The following is a 16880-nucleotide window of genomic DNA, read 5'->3' as shown; positions in this document are numbered from 1 at the left end:
TTGTTTTCTCTGTGGGTCTATTTCTATTTTGTAAGTTTATTCATATCATTTTTTTAGATTCCACATATAAGTGACATTATATGATATTTATCTTTCTCTGTCTGACTTACTTCACTCAATATGATGGTCTCTAGGTCCATTCATGTCTCTGCAAGTGACACAATTTCATTCCTTTTTATGGCTGAGTAATATTTCACTGTATATATGTACCATGTATTCTTTATCCATTCCTCTGTTGATGGACATTTAGATTACTTTCAAGTCTTGGCTATTGTGAATAGTTCTGGTATGAACATAGAGGTACATACATCTTTTTGAATTAGAGTTTTATCCATATATAAGCCCAAGAATGGGATTGCCGGATCATATGGTACTTTTATTTTTTATATATATTTATTTTAAGAACCACCATACTATTCTTTAGAGTGGCTGAGAGTCTAATGCAGATTGATCTGAACCTCCTGCAAGGCTGACCAGATTGGTCTGAACACATTCTTTGCACTGTGTAAAGTCACAGAGAGGTCCCTATTTTCTGAAAAATAAAAAACGAAATCTTGGTAAATTTGGTTTCCAGTGACTTAGTTTTGGTTTCCCAGCAACTCCCACTGTCTGATTTTTCTTTAACATGGGCAAGTTTTGGAGCAGATGACCTCAGAACACCCCTGCAGCTAACATGCTCACAGCTGCTTGGAGGCCCCCGGGGGCCAGGCCTGTCCTTTTGTCAAGTGGAGCAGGCCCCTTCTGCAAGGCTGACCATGGAAGAAGGCTGCAGCCACGCCAGGCACATCCCTGATTGTCAGTGGGTGTCAGAGAAGAGAGACTCAGGGAACATCAGAAAGAGCTTCATGTACAGAGAGCTAGAATGATATTCCAAAATGATGGCTCGGCCTTTCAAAACTCTTCTTGAATCCTGGTCTTTTCCTTTCTAGCTGATCCTGTGGCTGAGTGCTCCACTTCAGGGATTGTCCCATGAAAGTCCCAAATTCTCCATCTTTCAGGGCATCTCCTGATTCCTCTATCTCTCAATTCTGTTCGGAAGATAAGCCCTTTGCCTCTTCCGCATGCATGCGTGCATGCTCAGTCACTTCAGTCCTGTTCAACTCTTTGCGACGCCATGGACTATAGCCCACCAGGCTCCTCTGTCCATGGGGATTCTCTAGGCAAGAATACTGGAGTGGGTTGCCATTTCCTTCTCCAGGGGATCTTCCTGACCCAGGATCAAACCCTGGTCTCCTGCATTGCAGGTGGATTCTTTAACCGACTGAGCTCTGAGGGGAGCCCAAGAATGCTGGAGTGGGTTGCCGTGCCTTCCTCCAGGGGATCTTTCCGACCCAGGGATCAAACCCGGGGCTCCTGCATTGCAGGCAGATTCTTTACCACTGAGCCACCGGGGAAGCCCAGGTCTCTTTCCTGAATTGGCAGACTGGTTCTTTACCACTAGCGCCACCTGGGAAGCCCATTTTCATGGTCTGTTTTCCACACCAGTTGGTAGGAGGCATGCATCAGTCCATTAACGGAGACTTCCTTGTTAATGCCTCCAGCCCTGAGCAGGCCATGGGGAAGCAGTGGTGGCAGCTTGCAGGCGTGTGGCCTGCCGAGCTTGTGGTTCTGCATATCCAGTCCCATGTATGCAGAATTTCATCACTGACATGAGGTGCCTGGGTGGTCAGCCGCACCAGCCTCAAGAGCTTTCCACCTGCACTCACTGGCTCATGTGTTAGTGTGAGAGTTGAGACTGTATGTGAAAGGTGACCGAGGGATGTTGGTGCATAAAATAAACGTGTGGTTGCTCATTTGGTTCTGCTGCTTGATGGGATTCCCCTGCGTCCTCCTGGGTGGGCTGTGCTTTCTTACAACGCTGTCATTTCTGTCTGCAGACCTCCCGCCCTGAGCGGCAGCCCTGTCATCTCTGATATCTCATTGATTCGGCTATCCCCACACCCTGCCGGCCCCGGGGAGTCCCCCTTCAACGCCCCCCACCCATACGTGAGCCCCCACATGGACCATTACCTGCGGGCCGTGCACGGCAGCCCAACACATCCCGCCATCTCTGCAGCCAGGGGCCTCAGCCCCGCGGATGGTGAGTAGGGAGGCCTGGGGTGCGGGGTCAGAGGGGCGATGCTAACTCTGATGCTGTGTTTCCCTCCCCTGTCCGTGGGTTGGCGAACAGGCTGGCCTTCCTCCCTGCCACCCCTCAACAACAGGTCTTTTGATAAATGAGTGGTCAGAGCCATAAGCACTGGGAGCGCATTTGGTTTTGCGTTCATTTTGAAGAGCTGTTCATGAGCACTCTTAGCATGCAAAATGATGTAACAAGAATGATAAGTTCTGTTTGTTCACGGAGGTCCTATCTTGGGTGAGAATTGCTTGGTTGTGAGACACCCAAGCCTGCGGAAGCTGGTAGTAAGCAGAGCGGGTCATGTATCAGGGTGTCTTGGGGCCCCCAGAGCAGAAGGAAGGCAGAGCCAGGCTGGTTGTCTGCCTCCATCATCTTGTGGGTCAACACATGGCCTCCAAATGAACTCCAGGCTGCAGCGGTGACCACCAGTGGCTTCATGTCCATCTTGAGAGGATGTTGAGTGGCCCAGCTCAGAGTTAGATGACAAACCTGTTCAATTCATTTGAGACAGGAAACTGCAGAGTCACAAAGAGAAACCAGACCAGGTGAGTGGCTGCAGCCACAGGACTTGAAGATGGACGATCAGGATGCAGTCATTTGGAAATAGCCCTTTGGGATTGGACCCAGGGCTGGACTCTGCGTCGGTCCTCCGAGTGGCCTTGACCAAGCCCGGATGCCCTGAAAGGTTGTGCTGCCTCCGTGTGGGGCTGCTGTCTCCCAGAAAGTGGACCCAAGACCCTCCACGTCTCTCCTGAGCATGCAGACCACGTTCTGAGTGCTGCCCCACCTTAAAGTTCACATGTGGTGCAGTGGGCAGGAGTTGTGTTGCCTCATGTGGAAAAGGAGCCTCTGCAGACTTGGTTAGGTTGGGGATTTTGAGTCAGAGAGATCATCATGATGATCCACGTGGGCCTTAAATCCAATGATAAATGTCCTTACAAGGGAGACACAGGAGATGACGGAAAGATGGAGCCACGTGGCCACAAGCCAAGGAAGCTGGCAGCTCCCAGAAGCTGGAAGCAGCAAGGGACAGATTTCCCCCTAAAGCCTCCAAGAAGGGGTGGCCCTGCTGACTCCTTGATTTGGGACTTCCGACCTCCAGAGCTGTGAGAGAATCAAATCTGTTTTCACAGCAGTTAGCGGCAAGCCTGAACTAACTTGTTACCGCAGCCCAGAGAAACTAATACACATGGTGACTGGGCGGTCCTCCCGAGGCCTGGGTCAGAGAGGGGCCAGAGGGGTGTCTGGAGGAGGGACAAGAAACAGAGCGCCCTCCTGGAGAGCCTGTGAATCGGAGACCCCATGGCTACCGACAGCAGTGTAGCCACGAAGAGCTAAGTGGTAAGATGAGACTGCCCTGGAGTCAGAGACTTCTGTTGACAGAGCCCTGATTTTGTGCCTGCTTTCCATATACCAGCCTTGTAGCACTTACCACACCCACTTGGCCCAGCCCCAGACCCTCGAGACAGCAGACAATGTACCGAAGAGAGGTGGCTAATGAGCATGGCCCTGACCCCTACAGAGGATGGGTCAGAGACCCTGAGGCCTCGCTAGTCCCCAGACCAAGCTCCCCAGTGAGCAGAGATAGGCTGACAGGTTCATTCAGCAGCCGTGCCAGCTGAAAATATCATCAGCAGTCTGAGGCCGAATCTGCCAGAGTGTGTGTTGCAGAGGACAATGGGCATTCCAGGGAAGGCTTCAGGGAGGAGGTGGATGAGCAAGGGGGAAGGGAGGGCATTTAAGGCACAGACAGGGCAGGCAGAGGCCATGGGGCTGCAGGCTGGGGCTCTCCCTGGAGGATACAGCAGGAGAGGGAGGGGAGGAAGAAGAAGCAGAGGATGACTTGCTTCTGTGGACTGGCTATTTCTCTCTGCCCAGCACGTGTGCATCTCCTCTATCTGCCAAAGCTAATATCAGAGAGACTGTGAAGACAGCTGTTAGAAGAAACCTGGGCTCTGGATTTCCCATCACAAGCACAGAAATCGAAACTGTAATCAGAAATCTTCCAGCAAACAAAAGCCCAGGACCAGATGGCTTCACAGCTGAATTCTACCAAAAATCTAGAGAAGAGCTAACACCTATCTTACTCAAACTCTTCCAGAAAATTGCAGAAGAAGGTAAACTTCCAAACTCATTCTATGAGGCCACCATCACCCTAATTCCAAAACCAGACAAAGATGCCACAAAAAAAGAAAACTACAGGCCAATATCGCTGATGAACATAGATGCAAAAATCCCTAACAAAATTCTAGCAAACAGAATCCAACAACATATTAAAAAAATCATACATCATGACCAAGTAGGCTTTATCCCAGGAATCCAAGGATTCTTTAATATCTGCAAATCAATCAATGTAATACACTACATTAACAAATTGAAAGATAAAAACCATATGATTATCTCAATAGATGCAGAAAAAGCCTTTGACAAAATTCAACATCCATTTATGATAAAAACTCTCCAGAAAGCAGGAATAGAAGGAACATACCTCAACATAATAAAAGCTATATATGACAAACCCACAGCAAACATTATCCTCAATGGTGAAAAATTGAAAGCATTTCCCCTGAAATCAGGAACAAGACAAGGGTGCCCACTCTCACCACTACTATTCAACATAGTTTGGAAGTTTTGGCCACAGCAATCAGAGCAGAAAAAGAAGTAAAAGGAATCCAGATAGGAAAAGAAGAAGTGAAACTCTCACTGTTTGCAGATGACATGATCCTCTACATAGAAAACCCTAAAGACTCTACCAGAAAATTACTAGAGCTAATCAATGAATATAGTAAAGTTGCAGGATATAAAATTAACACACAGAAATCCCCTTGCATTCCTATACACTAACAATGAAAAAACAGAAAGAGAAATTAAGGAAACAATACCATTCACCATTGCAACAAAAAGAATAAAATACTTAGGAGTATATCTATCTAAAGAAACAAAAGACCTATACATAGAAAACTATAAAACACTGATGAAAGAAATCAAAGAGGACACAAACAGATGGAGAAATACACCGTGTTCATGGATTGGAAGAATCAATATTGTGAAAATGAGTATACTACCCAAAGCAATCTATAGATTCAATGCAATCCCTATCAAGCTACCAACGGTATTCTTCGCAGAACTAGGACAAAGAATTTCACAATTTGTATGGAAATACAAAAAACCTCGAATAGCCAAAGCAATCTTGAGAAAGAAGAATGGAACTGGAGGAATCAACCTGCCTGACTTCAGGCTCTACTACAAAGCCACAGTCATCAAGACAGTATGGTACTGGCACAAAGACAGAAATATAGATCAATGGAACAGAATAGAAAGCCCAGAGATAGATCCACGAACCTATGGACACCTTATCTTCGACAAAGGAGGCAAGGATATACAATGGAAAAAAGACAACCTCTTTAACAAGTGGTGCTGGGAAAACTGGTCAACCACTTGTAAAAGAATGAAACTAGAACACTTTCTAACACCATACACAAAAATAAACTCAAAATGGATTAAAGATCTAAATGTAAGACCAGAAACTATAAACCTCTTAGAGGAGAACATAGGCAAAACAGTCTCCAACATAAATCACAGCAAGTTCCTCTATGACCCACCTCCCAGAATATTGGAAATAAAAGCAAAAATAAACAAATGGGACCTAATTAAACTAAAAAGCTTTTGCACAACAAAGGAAACTATATGCAAGGTGAAAAAACAGCCTTCAGAATGGGAGAAAATAATAGCAAATGAAGAAATAGACAAAGTATTAATCTCAAAAATATACAAGCCACTCCTGCAGCTCAATTCCAGAAAAATAAATGACCCAATCAAAAAATGGGCCAAATATCTAAACAGACATTTCTCCAAAGAAGACATACAGATGGCTAACAAACACATGAAAAGATGCTCAACATCACTCATTATCAGAGAAATGCAAATCAAAACCTCAATGAGGTACCATTACACGCCAGTCAGGATGGCTGCTATCCAAAAGTCTACAAGCAATAAATGCTGGAGAGGGTGTGGAGAAAAGGGAACCCTCTTACACTGTTGGTGGGAATGCAAACTAGTACAGCCACTATGGAGGACAGGGTGGAGATTCCTTAAAAAGCTGGAAATAGAACTGCCATATGACCCAGCAATACCACTCCTGGGCATACACACTGAGGAAACCAGATCTGAAAGAGACACGTGCACCCCAATGTTCATCGCAGCACTGTTTATAATAGCCAGGACATGGAAGCGACCTAGATGCCCATCAGCAGACGAATGGATAAGGAAGCTGTGGTACATATACACCATGGAATATTACTCAGCCATTAAAAAGAATTCATTTGAATCAGTTCTAATGAGATGGATGAAACTGGAGCCCATCATGTTGAAGTAAGCCAGAAAGATAAAGACCAATACAGTATACTAAGGCATATATATGGAATTTTAAAAGATGGTAACAATAATCCTATATGCAAAACAGAAAAAGAGACACAAATATACAGAACAGACTTTTAGACTCTGTGGGAGAAGGCGAGGGTGGGATGTTCTGAGAGAATAGCATTGAAACAAGTATACTATCATGGGTGAAACACATCAGCAGCCCAGGTTGGATGCATGAGACAAGTGCTCAGGGCTGGTGCACTGGGAAGACCCAGAAGGATGGGATGGAGAGGGAGGCGGGAGGGGGGATCGGGAAGGGGGACACATGTAAATCCATGGCTGATTCATGTCAATGTATGGCAAAAACCACTACAATATATAAAATAAATAAAGAAGAAAAAAAAAAGAAACTTGGGCTCTGGAGTCAACATCTTTAACTCTTAAAGTGCCAGAGTCCTCAGCTGCTAAGGGGCTCACCAGGTGATGCTTGTGGAACTAGAGAGTGGATTCGATCCCGAAGCCCTGGGACTGCACCCACCCAGGAACGCCTAGCCCAACATTGGCTGATACTGTCATTTTTACTGGTAATTCAACTCGTGGATATGATTACCCCCATTTTACAGATGGAAAATTGAGCCAACTCAGAAAGGTGGCGCCTTCTTCATTTTTCACACACGGTAAAAGCCAAGACTCCCAATTGGGATAGTGGGTGACCAAAAAATTTGTTAAGATTTTCCTCTGATGGGAAAACCCAAACGAACTTCTCGGGCAACTCAAAATTTGCTTCCTAAGCCTCCCTTTAATTAGCACCACACCCCTGAGTGCCAGGCACCTTCAGGATACGCTGAAGTTCATCCTCCCACCTCCTTCCTAAGCCCCAGGCAGAGCTGAGTGCGAGGTTGAAGGCGAACAGTCCACCCTGGTTCTGCAGCTGTGGGACAGGCGGGGAGCTTTATCTGGCCAGGCTGGGTGAGCACTCACCCGCAGTCCCACCTTGAGTGTTAAGGTGAGTGTGGCCTGGCGCCCAGCTGTCTGGCCATTCCAGCACTTCCCATTGCATCTTCTTTCTCCTTTGGAAACTCTGGTGGATCACGGACCCTGTCAGCCTGAAGCTCGGGGCTTCTGGGAGGAGGAAGCAGTTGTTTCTGGCTTTGAGGAAAGAGGAATGCGAGGCTGGGAGCTGCAGCCCCATCAGCAGAAACCGTCCCACCCCAGCCGGCCCCGCCCAGCTGTCTGCTCAGGGCTGGCCTGGAACAGCGGGGGCGGGAGACCCAGGAGCCTCGGGAGTGGAGGATGGCTGGTGAGCCCTGAGGGGCCTGCTTGGGTCAGCTGTGTGTTTCTCTTCTTTTTGGCCAGATTCTAACGGTTTCTTTCCCTCCCTCCCACCCACAGTGGCTCATGAGCACCTTAAGGAGCGGGGACTCTTTGGCCTCCCCGCTGCAGGCACCAACGCCTCAGACTATTACCACCAGATGACTCTCATGGCGGGCCACCCCGCGCCATATGGGGACCTGCTGATGCAGAGTGGGGGTGCGGCCAGCGCCCCCCACCTCCACGACTACCTCAATCCAGTGGATGGTGAGTGCTGGGCCGGGGTTGGGGTGGGCAACAGAACAAGGCTGACGGTTCCCTCTAGGGATGAGGCGGGTGCTGGTGGCTCCTTTTGCCTCGAGGAGGCAGATGGAAGGGTCTGTGGGGGACCAAGTGTAAACACCATGCAGAAATACCTAATGGGTCATCAAGGGCCAAGAAGTGTTGTAGGAATTGCAGACAGTCCAAAGAAAAAAAAGACTCATGTCTGCCTTCATGGAACTTATAGCATAGTGGGGACAGACCGACAGCTCAGAAATGGGGGAAGGGGAATTCCTTAGTGGTCTTTGTGGGACTCTGCAAAGATTCCACATGCTGTGTGGCCAAAGAAAAGGAAAAAGGAAATGGGGTAAGGAGCTTCAAGTGGATGGGGGTGCCATCTTGAATGAGGAAGTCCTCACTGAGAAGGTATTGGAGCAAAGAATTGAAAGAGCTGAGCCATGCAGAAATAAGCCAAAGAGTGATAACAGGCAGGAGAGACAGCACTTGCAAAGGGCCTGAAGCAGCAGTGTGCCTGCTGGGATCAAGAAAAGCCCAGGAGACCAGCGGATCTGGTACCCTATGAGTGCAGGGCCCACAGGCTATGGCCAGAGTTCTGGGGCTGGCTGTGCCGGCCGCTCAGGGCTTTCACAGAAGAGTGAGATGGGGCCCGTGGAGCTGGACAGAAGAGTAGTGGGACCGGATTTATTCTTGAAAGGAACCCCATTCTGGCTGCTGGTTGAGAACAGATTTAGGGGCAAGGTGGAAGCGGAGGTTCCAGCTGGCAGATATTGGGAGAAGTGGTCGTTTCAGATAGATTTTGAAGGAAGAGCCACAAGATTTGTTCCTGGATGGGATGCAGAGCAAGGCAGGAAGGAAGGCGTTGAGAACAGCATCAGGGTCTCCAGCCTGAGCAGTTGGAGGCTGGAGTAGTCAGGGACTGAGCCAGGAGGCCGCAGGCACGTTTGTGTGGATGGAAGATTGGGTGACCCGGGGAGATGATGTGGCCTGGTCCTCCTTAGATGCTAAGACCCCCTCCTACCCTCTGCACGCTCACAGCTGTTTTCCCAGGGGCACCTGCGCCCTGACCTTGAGCCCCTGGGGTCAAATGGAGCCCCCTGTGTGGGAGAGGGTGGAGGAGGGGGGAACGCTAAGGGCATCTCACCCCCTCCCCAGCCAGTGCTGCTCCACCTGCTGGTCTTGGAGCGCCCCCCAGAGACACCCAGGGATACAGGCCAGGCAGCAGGGCTGGAAACCACAGCAAGGTTCCTACAGGGTTGTCCTCCTCAAGCCCTTCTTTACTTCCTGATTTCAGGGAGCATGCAGGCCTGCAGGAAGACCTGCCTGGGCTGCGGGCAGCCCGTGGGATCATACGGGGCTTGGAGGGGCTCTGCACCCCTCAGACCCCCACCCCCGTCCTCTCGTCCTCTGCCCTGGGCTTCCTGTCCACCGCTGGCCAGTGCAACTCCACCTTATTGGCTGGAGCAAAGCCAAGCTCCTTACTTCCTAAGGCTTGGCTGAGACCTCACCTCCTTTAAGAAGTCCTTCTGGATGTCCCTTCCCTCCCCTCCCTTTCTTGTTACTGACCTCTTTAGTCAATAGAAATTGATCACAGGCCAGACAAGAAGTTCAAACAAGGCTTTACTGGGACCCCTGCTGCAGTAGGGGGTAGCAAGAACAAGTAACAGGTTCCCTTGCTCACTTACTCCCCACGGGAGTTCCTCATATGGGAGTGAGGGTACAGGCGGGCCCAGGGGTCAGGCTGAAGGGGTGGCTTAGGTGGTTTGCCCACCCTTTAAGTGTTGCAGTTTGCAGGGGGCATGCACAGTACCTTGCTTTTGCTCCTGACACCTGGTTTTTGCTCCTGACCCTTAAGAAGTGGCAGTTGGTGTTTGCTGTTTTTGTGTCTGGTTGTCCACAATTTACTCCTACTACACGTGCGTGCAGTTTTTTTGTTTTTCTTTTAATCCCTTATAGCGTCTTGCCTGGAGCATCCCAGGGACGGGGGAGCCTGGTGGGCTGCCGTCTGTGGGGTTGCACAGAGTCGGACACGACTGAAGCGACTTCGCAGCGGCAGCATAGTGTCTTTGTATTTTGCTGTCCGAGGAGACATTTGTCCAGGTGCAAGAACTGCAGCAAAGGGTCCCAGCCTGTCTCACCCTCCCTGTTACATCTCACACTTACAGGAGCCACCTCGTGTGGTCACCGAGCCCCCAGGCCCCCTGCCACTCTCCCCACAGGAGTGCTCGAGGGAGGAGCGTGGCAGTCCTCCCAACGCCGGCTCTGGGCATTGTCCCGTGACGCCCTCGGCCTGCCCTGAAGGGCGCTCACAGCTCGGCCGAGCAGCGCCACCGGCACCTGATCCCTGGGTCCGCCTCACCCCGTGCCTTCCCCAGCATGGTGCTTCATGCAGGATGTGAGCTTCTCCTGGATGAAGCAACAGGTGAAGTGACACCTGTCGGCCCCCTGAGCACACGTACCTGTGTGATTTTCTCTCTGCTCCCCTTAACAGCCCCACAGGTGTCCCCACGGGGAGCGGGCCGGCTCCCGGGAGATCATGGTGCTTGTCATCAAGAGGCCAGATGACAGCAACAACACAGGGCATAAGTGTTGCTGCGGTTGTCCGAACATAAGGTTCCCCAAGCGACGTCTGCCTTCCAAGGGCTCGGGGTGCGTGGTGCGCAGACTGGGAGAAGCCGTGGCCAAGGGGTGTGGTCAGGCAGGTGTCGCCAGAGGGCAGGAGAAGCCACCGAGCCAGCATATGTGAGCGCCTGCTGCATGCACGCGTGCGGGCATGCACGTCTAAGTGAGGCCTGCCTGTGTCCCATGGCTTCACACACACTCCCTATGTGACTTCACTCAGCCCCCTTCCGGGGCTGGCATTCCCATCCCTGCTGTAACATGAGCTCACTTGCCCAGGCCGCACGCTGGGGATCCAGGCCCCCCTCCACTGGTCACCCCACCAGAGCACCCCAGGCAGCCCAAGTCTGTCGTGTCAGCTCCCCAGACACCTAGTCTGTGCCGACTCCCAGCACAGCCTCTCCACTCAGGCTCCCTCCACCTGGTCCCCGCCTCCCTGGATCAGGTGTCCCCTCCCTGCTCCCGTCACCCCCAGGGTCAAGCCCAGACTTTACAATGCGGCCTGAGCAGCCTTCCCTCCAGCCTGTCTCCTCTGCCTCTGTGCCTGCCCCCGCAGGCTGGACCTGGCTCCGTCCCACAGGGGTCCCAGGGCTCAGGTCAGCTGGCACTTCTCCTGAGACACCACCCACATCAGCTCCGCTTGGGTTCTGCAGCTCCCTCTGCCCACCTGCAGGACCCCTCCGCCCCGGGTGCACCAGCTGTAACTGGCTGGTGCTTCTGTCTTCACACACCCGGCAGGTCCGGAGCATGGCTGCCAAGGAGCAGGGATCTCGCGTTTGTGGAGGGAGGGAGAGAGGGAGCGTCGGCCACAGAAGAACCTGGGGTAGAAAGATGCCACTTAGTCGGGAAGAAGCTGTGCTGAGGCCAGCAGCTGTCCGCCTGCAGGAGCCTGGAAGGGGACATGGCCACTTGGTTCTGGGGCGCTGAGTGCTTGAGCATCTGAGCCCAGGGGTCGGGCGAGCTCAGCAGTGGGCGTGGGAGCTGCCCCGAGACCCCCACTGCTGCCCTGCCTCTGCCGCCGTCTTGAGGGTGTGATGGGCTTCAGGGCGCGGAGGGGAGCCTCACCACCTCCAGCCTCGGCCTGAACAGACCCTGGCTCGTGGCAGGTGATTTTCCTGAGTCCTGGTGGATTTCAGCAGCAGACTGTTTCTTTGCCCCGCTTCCCCTCAGTTAGGATCCAAGGGAATCAGCGTGACGTGTGCTATGATTTCCTGTATTTGTTGTTACCTACATCGTTTTTTTCAAACCAGTTTCAACCAGAACTTCGCTTCCGCTTTTCCAAGTTTAGGCGTTTCTGTGCAGTTCCCATGTCTATGAGGATGTGTTGCTCTCGTGGCCCCTGAGAGACTCAGGTGATCACGGTCCAGGCCTGTGCCTGGTGGAGCCCAGACCTGCCTCTGGGGACGCCCTGGCCCCCACCCCTGTGACCCGTGGGAGCCAGGAAAGCCCAGCAGCTCCAGTGTTTCTGGCTGGTCCCAGCTGCGCAGATCTGGGGAGAGATGCTCCCAGGACGCTCTGTCCACCCAGGGGAGGTGTGTGGTTCTTCCAGTCAAGTTTCTCTGTGCTCAGACTTACAGAGGGAGGGGTGCCGGCCGGGCGCCGGGGCAGTGGGGCTCAGGGGACCACCTGTCAAGGGGCCCTGGGCCTCTGCGGGCCTGTGTTCACAGGAGGAAGCCGCCCGCACACAGGGCAGCGACGTGTGAGCTCTCTGGGGGTGCAGGGGCCCTGAGAGCTCGTGGGGAGTCGGGGAGGCTGTGCATGTGTGTTTTTCTCTCTCCTTCACACACCCACACACATATCGCACTCATGCCATATCTGCTGCCACACACACCACACCCCCACCACACACACACCATGCCCCTACATACACACGCCCTGCACGCACACATGCTACATCCCCACTACATGCACACACCACACACACACTATACCCCTACTACACACACACACACCACACACTATATACACACACCATACCCCTACCACACATACACACACACACACACACACACACCCTGCACCCACACATTCTACATCCCCACTACATGCACACACCACACACACACACATCACACACACCGTACACACACACCATACCCCCCCACACACACACCCTGCACCCACACGTGCCACATCCCCACCTCACACACACACATCACGCACACACACCATACACAAACACACACACCATACCCCCACCACACACACACACACACACACTGCACATTGCACCCACACACACACCACATATACATGGCCATACCCGCACCACACACACACACTCACTCACTCTCCTCGTTCATCCTGAGGATACTTACTGAGCACCTCCTATGTGCCAGGCACGGTGCTCGGTGCTGGGGGTGCAGCATGCCAAGCCCTGCCCTTGTGGTGCCTACCGTCCAGCGGGGCTGTTCTGGGGAAGCTCCTTGTCTGGACAAAGAATACCTGTCCCAAGGTCGCCCTACCTCCCCAACCTCCTTCCTCAGCTCCTTCCCTTCATGTCCCAAGAGGAGGCAGAACTACGGGGGAGAGAATTTCCAAGGCATCCAGGGTCGAGCTAAGGCGTGGAGATCAGGCGCACCCACCTGACTGTGAGGAGGCCTGCGGGGCAGGTGTCAGGACGGCCACCCGGGGCTGCGTCAGCAGAGAGTGTCCCCAGTCCACCCAGCGGCAAACCAGCCACAGTCTTACTTTAGCCAAGTACCATCTGCACGGTGATTTATTTAATATTATATTTTTAACAGACTTACCTTAGCAGATGTTTATTTTCTTATGAAATGAGAAAGCCATTGGTATCTGTGGAAGAGGTCCCCGTCTGTGTATCTGTCAAGCCTAAAATGATCTCCTGTGGGTTGTGTGTGTGTCCTGGGCTGGGGGAGATGCCACAGTCTTAGCAGTGAGGCTGGAGGTGGTGGGTATGTATTGAATGGAAAAGCCAAGCTCTCTATCTGCCCTCCAGAGCACGGGGCCAGGCTGTGGGCAGGACAAGGGGCTTCGCCTGAGGAAGCCCCCCCCCCCCGCCCTGCTGGAGCCCCCATGTGGTCGATGAAGGACCATTGCCCCATTCTTTAAGGAGGCTGATTTATAGCCGGAAGCTGTGGAGTGATGTGCCTTTGGAAGGTAATAGATAACCAGTCAGGGAATCCAAGGTTATCATTCTGCCTAGTGGTTCTCTAGAGAGCGGGGAAGTCACTGGTTGTCACCAGGGCCTTAAGATGGAATTTTCTCCTGTGATGCTGTTGAGTATCGGTGATTTAACGGCATACTGGCAGCAGCCGCAATCCCACCCCCTCCCACCGTCTCCACGTTGAGAAGATTGAAATGTTTCCGATTGAAATGTTGTCTGTTTACAGCCCATATTTCCTCTGAGCTGTATATTTTATCGTCATATTGACACTAATTTGAATCGGATGTCACCTCCATTCTGACGCCCGTTCTTTATGCTGCCTGCAGGTCCTGGGAGGTTTCAGAAACCAATTACATTGATCACACCACAGAGAGGCAGAGAAGGTGACGGAGGAACTGATAGAGGCCTCATTTGGGCGGGGAGTCTGTGCCCAGCCTGCCAACAAGAGGGAGACCGGGGGCAGGGTGCTGAGCGCAGGCTCAGGCTGAATGCTGTGTCCAGGTCACCTGGTAGACCTGCAGAAACAGTCTCATGATGCAAGTGTTAGGAAGTCACTTTGCAGGTGAGGAACCTCAGGCCCAGAGCCCTAAATTTCTTTTATCTCTATCACAGATCTAGGAAATACCCTCAATCTCACACCTCTGGCTCCAAAACCTTGGTGCTTTTTACTCCCCACCAAGAGGGTTTGTGGACAGCTAAGTGTGGGCTGCAGTCCACGGGGTCGCCAAGAGTTGGACACGACTGAGCGACTTCACTTTCAAGTGTGGGGCAGGTTAAGGTCCTCAAGCTAGATTTCCTTAGAGCGTCTCCTCAGTGAATCCAGAAATGATCTGAGTGAGGGGCTGGGCCATGCAGGAGTGCTCCCTGAGCAGTGGGGATAAGAGTTTGGGAACCCTCACACGAGGCTGCATGTGACCCCGTGGACTGTAGCCCGCCAGGCTCCTCTGTCCATGGGATTTCCCAGGCGAGAATTCTGGAATGGGTTGCTGTTTCTTCCTCCAGGGGATCTTCCCAATGCAGGGATTGAACCTGCTTCTCCTGCATTGGCAGGCGGATTCTTTACCACGGAGCCCCCTGGGAAGCCCCTGACCTGAGGCTAGATGTCCCCAGGGAAGGTGCGCCTCAGCCCCCGGCTACAGACAGCATCTGGCACAGAGGAGGCTCCTGGGGTGTCGGGCCAGGACAGTGTCTGCCCTGCCTGGGTCCTGTGGAGCCAGACTCGCTGCATCCCTCCTTCTGTGCTCAGCACAGGTTCCTGGGTCCACAGAAGGCCCACTCAGAGCTGTGTGTGATATGCTGCTCAGTAGCCTTTATTGCTGTTGGTCCATCTTCTAGGTGAGGAAACAGCCCAGAGAGGTCCAGCGACTCACCAAAGACACCCAGCTCAGAGCCTGTAGACAGCGTCAGAAACTGGGTCTTCCTAGGCCCGGGGTCTGTTTTTACATCTCCTGCTGATCCCAGCTGCCCCAGGAAAGGCCACACTCCCCCTCCCACCCCTGCAAGCACTCCAGGGTTACCTGGGCTCACCCCGCTTAGGTGGCATCTGTCGAATCCTGCCTGGAGCTGCAGATACCATTGTGTCCTCTCGCTGGGCTTCTGAGATCCAGGAGACGAGGCCAAGCATCCTTGCTTGCAGCCCCCACAGTGTCCAGGCCTGTGCTGGGCAAGCTGCTGCACAAGGGTCTGATGGGGGCTTGAACTAACACACAAATGAGCAGAAGAAACCACTAATGGATTAAACGTGCTCCAGATGCAGGGGATGACAGGAGTGGGTAGCATCTGGCGTTCGCCCAGGTGAGAGCAGGCAGGTGGCTGGTCACCCAGTGGCTGTTGGCTATCAGAACAGGGGCATCCACAGATGAATGGACGTGACGACTCCACCAATCCCAGTCATAAATCACAGGAGAAGCCACGGGAAATGAGTGCCAGGCTTTTCTTTCTATTTAGTAATTTATCAAGGGAAGAGGCACATTAATAAACATATTTCCCTTGAGGGGTGGGAATAACAGAGATGAATATCACTGTCAGATTTGGCCTGTTTCCTCTTATTGGGGGCGCTCATGAGGGTGGGAATCCAAATATTAGTAGCAAAATCCTTTTTTTAACATATTACAAAGATGTGTGTATTTCTTAATTTGTGTGATATTACATCTCACCCCGCCCATGTCTTTTCCCATTTGCCACCCAGTTCATAAGTAATAGAAGTCTTTCAAAAGATTCACTTTTACATCTTGCTTAGATTTTCCTTTAAAATGATCATGAACAAGGAATGAACCCAGTAAATAAGAATTAAGAAGCTTAGAGGATGCCCAGATGGATGGATGAGTGTTTAGGGACGGATGTCCTCTTGTGTGGTCCAGTCATTTCTCTCTAGGTTTGCTGTCTTTGTTTTATTTTAAGGCTGCCCAGGATGCAGGATCTTAGTTCCCCAACCAGGGATCAAACCCGTGCAGGGGAAGCACGGAGGCCTAACCACTGGCCCGCCTAGATTTGCTGTACTTTATTCCATTATTAGCTCTAAGCTCACCCTGCTTACCAAAAGAGTCCTCCTTGCCCCTAAAGAAGCCATATTTATTCAGTTTTATTTTGGAAGATCTACTGGGTTTGAGGCACTGTCCATGGTGCTGTCCCTGAGTCGTCAGGGCAAACCTGCTGCTCTGCACCCATTGTACAGATGGGCATAGGGAGGCTCGAGAAGCTAAGTCATACACCCAGGACAGCATTATGTGTCAGTCTGTCTGTGTGCCCCCAGTGCTGTGGGGGGTGTGTCTCCACCTAGGGCCCCTGAGCCCATGAGGGCCGTCCCTGGCTATCTGCCCTCACCTCCTGGGCAAAGGCAGTGTGGTGGTGGTTCTGGTGTCCTGCTTCTCAATCATTCTGTACTTCCCCTGGCTGTGAGACCTTGGGCAAACTTCTTGTCTTGTCCTTTGTAAAACGAGGCTCATAATAGCCCCTTCCCTATGGGACAGTTGTGAAGAGTAAACTGCTTTATACTTTAAAATGCTTCAGTCACAGACACCCTCGGGCACTCAGTAAATACTGACGTTGAACAGTTCTCCCTCG

The 16880-nt window shown here is 51.9% G+C and overlaps 1 protein-coding gene across 7 annotated transcripts in view; it reads left to right on the top strand.

The window, feature by feature from the left end:
- GLI2 (GLI family zinc finger 2) overlaps positions 1 to 16880 on the top strand; it is a 262316-nt gene that overhangs the window by 218923 nt on the left and 26513 nt on the right. For all 7 annotated transcript variants that reach the window (XM_043488281.1, XM_043488285.1, XM_043488280.1 and 4 more), the window contains 2 exons: positions 1878 to 2080; positions 7874 to 8059. In XM_043488281.1, coding sequence (XP_043344216.1) covers positions 1878 to 2080; positions 7874 to 8059 — 389 coding nt within the window. The remainder of the gene's footprint in view (positions 1 to 1877; positions 2081 to 7873; positions 8060 to 16880) is intronic.

The sequence above is a fragment of the Cervus canadensis genome, chromosome 15 (assembly GCF_019320065.1).
Source record: "Cervus canadensis isolate Bull #8, Minnesota chromosome 15, ASM1932006v1, whole genome shotgun sequence".
NCBI lineage: Eukaryota > Metazoa > Chordata > Mammalia > Artiodactyla > Cervidae > Cervus > Cervus canadensis.
This window is presented reverse-complemented; position numbering and strand designations above follow the sequence as displayed.